Source organism: Elephas maximus, chromosome 4 (genome assembly GCF_024166365.1).
Source record: "Elephas maximus indicus isolate mEleMax1 chromosome 4, mEleMax1 primary haplotype, whole genome shotgun sequence".
Taxonomy (NCBI): Eukaryota; Metazoa; Chordata; class Mammalia; order Proboscidea; family Elephantidae; genus Elephas; species Elephas maximus.
In genome coordinates, this window is record NC_064822.1 from 182,943,658 (window position 1) to 182,953,297 (window position 9,640).

Here is a 9,640-nt window from a genome sequence, read left to right on the forward strand (position 1 = left end):
TCTTTGCTGCTCCTTGGCCTTGTCCAGGTCCCTTCAGGAATTGGTGCAGGTGCTCAGACACTCTGATGAGACACTCACTTGGGATGGGGCTGGTTACATTCCCCAGGCTCACTTCGCTCCCTCTCCTGAGTTTGGTTGACACGTGTCCCTGCTGAACACAGACCAATGCAGCACTTTGTTTTTGTTTATGGGATTTACTCATACTAGATTCTGCATCAGGGCCAGATACACTCTGGATAGGGACCACTGAGGGGAAAAGAAAGTTTTCTTTTTAAATAATTTAAGAAATTTTTTTTCTAATAAAATAATCATAAAGTTGAAAATAAAAATGTTCTCTTGGTCCCAGCTCCGAGGCTCTCCCACAGCGGAAATGCTGGGGCTTCCTTGGGGACTAGACAGCAGAGGCGGGAGGTGGGGACCAAGGACAACTCTGCAGTGTTCACCCCAGGAGCTGGGTGTTGGGCTGAAGATCTGGACGTGGCATCACAGGAGGTCATGGCTGGACCAGGACAGGCCAGTGAGAGCGAGGAGAGGTGAGGACGAGCCCCAGGAGCAAGAGCAGGAGCCCCCAAAGGAGGTGGTGGGACCCCACCAGGGAAGCCCTGGAAGGGGAGGCCCAGGAGCAGAGAGGCCGGTAAGGTGGGTGCCTGGGCCTCGGGGCTCCATGTGCCCCCATCTCCTCCCTCCTCTTGTTCCTCCTTCTGTTCTAGTGAGCCAACCCCTCCCCAGGATACTCTTCACCACCCAGGAAGCTCATATACTGTCAGAGTGAACCAAAAGCAGCTAACTCTGCGATTATGTCCTCATCCTTGTCATGACTCAAGACATTCATGCCACCCACGTTGGGATCAAAAAAGAAGCAACTTCTGTTCTGCTCAAAGGTCACATTCCTGGAGTTCTCCCTCATATGCAAGCTTTGGTTTTGATTTCCCGGCTCCTTGACCACTGCGCCCTTCTGGGCTGCCTTTGCCAGGAGAGGACACAGTTTCTGTGATGGTTAAGATTGTGCATCAACTTGGCTGGGCCGTGATTCTCAGTGTTTTCGGAGTCATATAATGTCGTGATTGCTTCCCTGTTGAGATTTGTTATGTAATCACTCCCTTGATGGGCTCTGCTGTGAGTAGCCAATCAGTTGAAAGGGGTTTTCCTTGGGCGTGTGGCCTGAATCCAAGTATAAGCTGACGTGGTGGCTTGCTTCTATCCTGATCCACAGGCTTGGGACATTCCAGCCTCTACAACCGAGTGAGCCATTTCCTTGATATAAATCTCTCTCTCTGTATATATATTTATACCCTTTGCTGGTTTTGTTTCTCTAGAGAATCCAGCCTAAGACAGTTTCCTAAAGGCACAAGGGGAGCCCAGGGATTAACTCTGGGCCCAAACTGAGCCCTCATACCACGGAGTGAGTGTGTGCCCCTTACTTAACAACAAAAAGTAGAAAGAAATTCATCTGTTCACAGAAAATGACATCCATTCACGCCCACCCCTGCTCCCAGAACACGAGGAATGCAAATTCCAATGTCCTTCTGGAGTTTTCCACCGGAGCTGCACGAACGGTCAGTGGGGACAGGAGGTGAGTGGTCCCTGCCTCCAGGAGCCAGGCTGGTCCTGGGCAGAGAACCCCTTATCAGGTGCAGGCTTTGCCTGTGATCTACTCCCTCCTCTGTAAGGACACTGGGGACAGGATGGAGTGCCTGGAGGAGACCAAACTGGAGTCAGCTGAACCCGGGTCACGTGAGACCAGATGGCTGTCCACAGCATCCACACTCATGGCCCTGTGCTCTCTGTGTGAGGTCCCAACTCTGCCACCCCTGCAGTCCCCTCCCTCCCTGAAGCTGGGATGGACGACAGGCTGCTGCTCCCAGACCAAGGTCTCCCCAGTGTCCCATGTGTCAGGTCCTCATCAGCCTCGTGACGGGGCCCTGTGGACACAGGGGTGGGTCCATCTGGAACCTGACCCTTTTCACAGCACAGAGGGTGGGGTTTACTATCCTGGGGCAGGCCCCTGCTGTCCCTAGGCTAGTCCCTTTGCCCAAAGTGACTGCATCTTGTGGATGTTTTGGTCACTTGCTGCCAGAGACGAAGGCAGGGCATTTGTCAGACCTAGGAAACCAAAACCAAAGGCGGTTTTGATGACTAGCTTCTTCCCCGCACTCCACTCCCCACTCCACGGGAAATGTGGAAATCCTCTGATTTCGGGCAGAGCAGTGGTAGGCATCTGGGTGTGTCTGTTATACCCTGAGGGGGTTCCTTTTTGTCAACTATTGTGTCATTGTGTGAGTGTGTCTGAGTGTGTTTGAGTGTGTCAGTGTGCGTGACTGTGAGTATCCTTGTGAGTGAGCCTATGTGTGTGCGTGTGACTGTATTTGAATGCGCGTGTGTGACAGCCTTGCCTGAGGCCCCGTCTTTGCACATATACATGGCTCCTGAGGCCACCGGGGACATCCTGGGGTCACAGCCACTCTCTGTAATCAGCAGATAAGACACACGTCCCAGACGCAGGAGTCAGTGCAGGAGGCACGAGGACAGACAGAGCTGAGCCACAGTCATGACTCTCTGCAGCCCTGGCCCTGGAGTCCTCTGCTTCGTTACCTGCTAACCCAGGCTCCCATGGAGCTGGCTCCCTCTGCCTCCGAGTGACTCCTCCACCACCGCCCCCCCCCGCCCCCACTGCCCTCCTTCACCTGGAGCACAGCTCTGGTCATCTGTCCTCTCCCTGGGCTCCTTCCTGTCCTGCGTCTCATTCGTAGCCTCTCTGCTGAGACTCTTATTCTGCCTCTCCACCCAACACCCCAGGTCCTGGCTGCAGATGGTGGGGGTCCGCATGTGCCAAGGGACTGATGGATCATCTGTGAATGAGTCAGCTATTGATCAAGACAGTGTCCCTCTATTTTATAGCAACGATATCATTCTTGGGTACTTGTTGCTCTGTCATTGTCCCGCACACTCGGCACTTGTGTTGTCATCTAACTGTTACACATTTCCACATGGCAGGTCATTATCACTGTCCCTATGTGACAGTGAGAACCCTGAGGTCCAGAGAGGATGTCACTAGACCAAGGTCCCAGCAAGGAGCAGCAGAGTCCAGGTTCCAATCCAGGTCTTTCTGGCTCTAAAGCGTCCATGTGAGAATTTTCCACAGGAGACACTGATACAGCTCCTGAGACATTGGGAGAGGGAGAGTGGGGAAGGGTCCACGGGAGGCAGGTCAGCCAGGCACCAGGTGAGGAGTCAGATGGGGCAGCAGGTGAGGGAGTCAGAGGTGAAGACAGAGGTGAGAGAAGGACCTGGAAAGAGTAGAGGAGGGCAGTGGCCATAGGACTGGGGACCCCAAGTGAAGGAAGGGCTGGGGGCCCCAGCAAGGGGTAAGAGAAGGAGCCTCAGAGAAGAGGAGGAACCAGGGCTGAGGTGGCCCAGGAATCAGAGGAGGGAACGCTCCAGCGCCCTGTGTCCGAGGGCCTCCCCTGTCCTGTGTCACTGCTGGTTCCTGACTCTGAAGCCTCCTTGTCCACCTCCCAGCTGTAGGGCGACACCGTGAGGCCTTTCTGTGGTGTCAGCTGTGGGCTCCTAAGCACACAAGAAGCCCTATTGTTACCACGACTATCGTTATCCAATCGCTATCATAGTTCTCATTGTCATTTTTCTGAATTCCTAACTGTCCTCTCTCCTGTCGCAGGTGGCAGTATGGCCAGACCACACACCAGACCTCACGGGAGTGTGGTGGACAAACTCAGGTGACCCCAGTGACTCTCCCTGCATGTGGTCACACCTTGTGTGGTCCCCTCCCTTGAGAGTGGCAGGACCTGTGACTGCCTTCTAAAGACAGGGTGTGACAAAGGTGATAGGACACCAAGTCTGGATCACGTTATGCAACGTGAGATCCCCCCTTGCTACCATCTCCTCTGGAGACTCTCTCTAGTGCTGATGGAGGCAGCGGACAGGTTGGGAGCCCACAATAGTTGACAAAAAGGAACTTCCTCAAAGAACTTCCCCAGATGCACCTAGACACCTTCCACTGTGGGCAGCCTTTGGTACTGAGGGTGGCCGCCACCAACAGCCACCAAGAACTGAAGCCTTCAAGTCCTAGAGCTCAAGGAAGCAAATTCTGCCAACAACCCCAGGAGCTGAGAGTCCAGCCCGGCCACCACAGTCAGTGCAGCCCCTCAAGGACCCAGCTCAGCTACACCAATGCCTGACTCAGGACCTGGAAGATGGTGAAGGTATGCTGTTTTAGCTAGCAAGTCTGTGAGGGTACTTTGTTACTCAGCAATAAAAGACTGATGTATATAGACAGGAACTTTCTCATAGACCCATGTTCACTTGCAGGCTGCTTTCCAATGCTTAGACTCTCTCCTTTTTCTTTTCTTATCCAATGGCCTGTCATTTCAAAAGCAGTGCTGGCCAACAGTATGATAAGTTGTCCATGAGTCTAGGTGTTTGAATTCTAGGATCCCCTCCTGAAAGCTCAGCTGATTTGTACTCCTACCAGAGGTAATTAGCATGACCACGCCCCCCGCCCCACGAGGACACACCACCAAAAAGAAAGTTGTTTATATTTTTCCAAGTGTTGATTTAACTATTTGGAATTCATGATATACTTACAAAGCAAAAAATAATTTCAGAAAGGCTCTTAGTAGTTCATTTTACTTCTCTGGGTTTAAAACCAATTAAATAATTATCATATTAAAAATTGAAATTTATTCTGGTAGTATTGATTATAATATTATTATAATCAATGATAAACACAAAGTAAATTTTGAATTAAAAGTAATTCTGTGGTGATTTTAATAAACTTTAATACTTGTGTGCGCTTTGCCTTTTGCTGCTGTCTTTGGAGCAATCTGGAGATTGTGGCGAATTGTGTGATTACATTTCCTGAAGGGAATTGACTACATTTCTTTGTTCAACAGGGTTCCCAGCCTTCTTGGTAGACACTAAGGGTGTCTTCTCAGTTGTCCCTGTTTTAGAAAGAGAAAGGGAATTGAGTGGAGCAGGAGAGTGGGGAAGTTAGAAAGAAGAAGGAACAGAGAAGGGACAGGGGACAGTGAGTGGGGGAGGGACACGTGGAAGGAGAGAAGCAGAGGGACTTGGAGAGAAGGGCTAGAAGGGAAGGTACTGGATGCCCCCAAGGGAGCAGGGGACAGGGAAGCTCTGAGTCAAGGAGAAGGAGAGGAGAAAGAGGGACACAGAAGACTAAGGGAGAGAGGGGGCTCTCACCTGGAGAATGCTCTCCAGTCTCCTCTTTAACATCTGACTGCTTTCATTCAGCCCATTCCAGGACACAAAAAGACATCCACCATTGTCCACAAAGGTTCTCCAGCAGCGCTCAAACTCTGAGGGGGAGAGGGAGATAAAGTCACTCCCAGCTTCAGAGGATAACAAAGGTGCATGATTCTTTCTTCTTTTTTTTTGCAATACAATAAGCGTTTATTCTTGTGTCTGGGATTAGCTGGAAATAGGCTGCTTGGCTCTGTTGGTCATTTTGTTTCTCCATTTCTACCTTTATTTTTTCCTTTTATTCCCCTAAATTTCCTGCAATGAGACTGTATTGCTTTTTTTTTTTTTTTAATTGTGCTTTAGGTGAAAGTTTACAGCTCAAGTTATTTTCTCATACAAAACTGTATACACATATTTTTATGTGACCCTGGTTGCCATTCCTATAATGTGACAGAACACTCCTCCTTTCCACCCCGGGTTTCCCGTGTCCATCTAACCAGCTCCTATCCCTTTCTGCCTTCTCAACTCGCCTCCGGACGGGAGCTGCCCATTTAGTCTGGTGTATCTTCTTAAACTAAGACCCACACACTTCACAAGTACTAAAAATTTTAAGTTTGATAGTTCAGTCTAGTATTTGTCTGAAGAGTTGGCTTCAGGGTACATGACTTTTAGGGACAGACTTTCTGCATCATCATTTCCACTTTCTCCTTCCTTCTCTCCCTCAGGAACTCAGTTTCTCCCTCAAATTCTTTCTTCCAATTGGGATATAGCCCAGCCAGAGCCTCCTTCTTTCTGGAAGCCCCCAAGCCCTTCCACTTCCAGCCACCCTCCCTCCCTCCCATCCCCTGGGCCTCATCTCCTTCCCTGAGCTCTCTCTTCTATTAGACTCCCAAGACTTGTCCTGAGTCTCCCATCACCTCTGCTGGCAGCAACAAAGGCTTCTCCACCAGGGATTCTAAATCCTTCCCATCCCTTCCAGCAACTTCCCACAGCCGTTTTCCAACCTTCCTTCCACCCCACATGGGTTCCACTCTCACCCGTGGAGGTCATGATGGCCACATGGGCCCCAGCCCCTTGCAGTGAGCGCAGGCCCTCCTCATATCCCGAGTAGCAATCATAGATGCGGGCGGCGAAGATGCTCAGGCTCACGTGGCTGTTCCCCCCCAGGAAGGCAGCCACTTTCTGGGCACAGTCAGGGCAGGGACTCCAGGAAAGGAACCAGGTGAACTTGTAGCGCTTCGTGAGGTCCAGATGCCAAGAAGAAACCCGGTCCAGGAAGCACAACTCTGCATGGCGGCGTGGCTGGGGAGCAGGAGCAGACCGAACAGAGAAAATAAAGTGTTAGGTCACTTGTGAACAGGGACAAGGGCTGGACTAGGATGAGGCAAGTGGCAACACAAAATCAGAGGGAGCTGAGGAAGGACCGAGCCACAGCGATGAGGGTAGATAGTACTGTGATGTGGTATTGAGAACAGGATCGGTGCGGATGACTTTTTATTTTGCTTCACTTCCAAAATGGCTCCGCTCACCACTGTTCCTGATCCGTCTGTAATTAGAATGTGGGTATTTTGTTCATCATGAGATTGTTTTCATTACTTTTCATTATTTAAATGTGGCATTAAAATATTATTTATCTTGCATTAAAATAGTATCCTCCTCTGCCTTCTCGTCGTTTTGGCCCTGCAAGAGGAGATGAAGAGCTGGAGGAGGGAGGAGGAAGTACCGGGAGGGGAGCCTGAAGGTCACTGGGCTGACGCCATTGACCTGGGTGTGCTTCCTTCAGGGGATTTGCCCTCCTCCATCTATCCCCCACCCACCTGCCTCCCCACCTGCTCACACACCAACCATTCCACAAGCTTCTACTCTGGGCCTCACCTGTGCTGAGCCCGAGGGTGACATGGACTCTGTCAAAAAGCTCCCTGAGCAGGAGGACTGAGGACCAGGGGCCCAGCAGGACCCTCCCCAAGGTGGCGGCTTGGGTGATGGGAGCAGAGTCATTTTGTGCTGATGGAAATTGGGAGATTTGTCCCACCTGCAGTGAAAGGATTTTCAACCAGGAACTGGGACCTAGTCAGGCCACTACCACAGTGCAGAGATTATGGCGAGTGTGACGGTGTATCACAGGTGAGGTAAGAAGGGGCCTTGGGGCGTACCTGCACCAAGTACAGCTGATGAGGAAGGTGTGGGGACCGGGGCCTTTGCAGGAACCTCCCAGCAGTGAGTGAGGTCCTGGCAGGCCAAGACTCAGCACTTGAACCAGAACCAACAGACACTCAGCCTCCTGAGCCAGAGGCTGTCCTGGCAAGGCCCAGAGTGGAATGTCCCTCAGACTCTGGGACCCTTGAGCCTGGTCCATCCCTTCTATCTCCCAAATACTGTTGACCCCTGACTTCACCACACTGTGGGCTTTGTCTGGTCAGGCTTGCCTCCCTCCTCTCTTCCTGCCTCAGGCTCTCTCTTCTGCTAGAATCAAGCCCAGGAAACAAACATTTGGGAACCTGGGCCTTGTGAACACAGAATATTGGCCATTGTAGCCCCTTCTTGCCCACATTTCAATGTTGTGAAGATGCTCTTTGCTCTCCACCTGGAAGCAGTGGTAGGGTTATGATGGGTCCTGGGCAGGTGTCCAGAGAGCTCCTGTTGTCTATTACACCCTTGATACCATCCACCCTGGGGGCATCTTGAGGGGAGTGGAGTGAGACTTGGAGCATGGGGTGACCCTGGGTCTGGGACATGATGACTTGTTGCCAATGTGTGACCTGAAGTCTGTCACAGCAGATCCAATGTCCACCCAACTCCAGGACAGACCCATGGGGTGGTGGGGTCCAAAGGTGAGCGAGCCTCTGTGGGACACACATGTACATTGAGAACCTTCTGCCCATCAATGTCTTGGAAGGGCCCTGCCTGGTTGTTTTTGGGTTAGAACCATCACCTGATTAGAGAGGAAGTCCCTGCCATTGTCCAGTGGGACCCAGGAGTTGCCATCCAGGAGCTCCACTTCGTAGCACAGGTAGGTCCTTTTCAGCCCCCTAAACTGTGAAGGGTCGTTTGTGAAGTCAGTCAGGAATATGCCTTTAGCCATCAGGTCTCTAGAACAAGAGCAGGAAAAAACAAAAAAACACAATTCAGAGACTCCTCCTGGACCCTCTATGCTCCTTTCCCTCCCTCTCCTCCCCATCCCAGCCAGACCTGCAGAGAAGGGCCTCTGCTCACTGCACTGGAGGCCAACGAGCCTACCTCTGACCCATTCTGAGGGGTTCATGGAGGATTCAGCCCTTTCACTGGGGCTTCTTGGCCTTACTGGGGTCCCCCCAGGAGTCAGTGCAGGTGCTCAGACACTCTGATGAAGACCTCGTCCCCGTGGTGGGACTGGCCACCTTCCCTGGGCTCACATCCCTGGCCTGTGTCCCTGCTAGATGCTGACCCAATGGGGCTCTTTGTTCTTGTCTTTGGGTTAACCTCTGCTGGACTGTGTATCAGGCCAAATGCACTCCTGAGAGAAAGCACCGAGGGGAAGAGAATGCCAGAGGGTATTCTTTTCAAATAACTTTAGGGATTTTTCTCTAATTCTAGGAATAACACTTTAACAAAAATATGATGCTGAATATAAAAAAAGATCCTTAGCCCAAGCTCAGGGGCTTTTCCAAAGCAGAAATGCCAGGGCTTCCTTGGGGCACAGATAGCAGAGGACAGACAGGGCACCCAGGATGACTCCACAGGGTCCAGCCCAGGAGCTGGGGTCGGGCTGGAGATGCCAACATGGTATCAGCAGGGAGATCATGGCTGGACCAGGACAGGACAGATAGAACAAGGAAAGTAGGGGGCGAGCCCCCAGAAGCCAGAGCAGGAGACCCAGAGGAGAGGCGAAGAGACTCCACCAGGGAAGGCTTGGAAGAGGAGGCTCAGGAGCAGAGAGGAGCCATGGAGGGTGGGTACCTGTTCCTTGGGGCTTCACTTGCCTCCATCACCTCCATCGGTTCTGGGTTCTGCGTCTTCTGCTTCCTCCCGCTCCCAGCGTGTGGTCCTCCTCCCTGGGATGCTCTTATATGTCAACAGAGTAACCTGAAAGTGCTAACTTCATGATGATGTCGCCACCCACTCCCTGACGCAGGACACTCATGCCACCCATGTTGGTGTCACAGAAGAAGGAACTGCTGCTCTGCCCAGTTGTCATGTTCCTGGAGTTCTCATCTGGAAACTTTGGTTTTGATTTCCCAAGTCTGACAACAGCTTTCCTGGAGCACGTGGGTTGATGATGGGGAAGGTGGGCTAGATATGATGAGGTGACCCTGGGCAGCTGAGGCCAAAGAGAGGGGTGTTGAGAGGACAGGTGAGTGGACAGGTGCCACAGCCAGAGGCACAGCCCCTGACACAGGGCACAGCACTGCCAAAAGGTAGGTTCCAGGGCAGCTGGCCCTGGGGT

At 51.9% G+C, this 9,640-nt stretch overlaps 1 protein-coding gene across 3 annotated transcripts in view; it reads right to left on the reverse strand.

Moving 5' to 3' along the window:
• Nucleotides 1–9,341, reverse strand: part of LOC126076067 (DNA dC->dU-editing enzyme APOBEC-3A-like) — a 92,740-nt gene extending 83,399 nt beyond the window's left edge. The window contains exons 1-5 of one of the 3 annotated variants that reach the window (XM_049884459.1): nucleotides 9,177–9,277; nucleotides 8,150–8,306; nucleotides 6,255–6,519; nucleotides 5,218–5,333; nucleotides 4,780–4,958 (exon numbers count right to left, since the gene is read on the reverse strand). In XM_049884459.1, the coding sequence (XP_049740416.1) occupies nucleotides 4,935–4,958; nucleotides 5,218–5,333; nucleotides 6,255–6,519; nucleotides 8,150–8,299 (555 nt within the window). In that variant the 5' untranslated portion in view covers nucleotides 8,300–8,306; nucleotides 9,177–9,277 and the 3' untranslated portion in view covers nucleotides 4,780–4,934. Of the gene's footprint in view, nucleotides 1–4,779; nucleotides 4,959–5,217; nucleotides 5,334–6,254; nucleotides 6,520–8,149; nucleotides 8,307–9,153 lie in introns of those variants that run through there. The other 2 variants (XM_049884457.1, XM_049884458.1) reach the window with 2 other exon arrangements.
• Nucleotides 9,342–9,640: the final 299 nt, after the last annotated feature.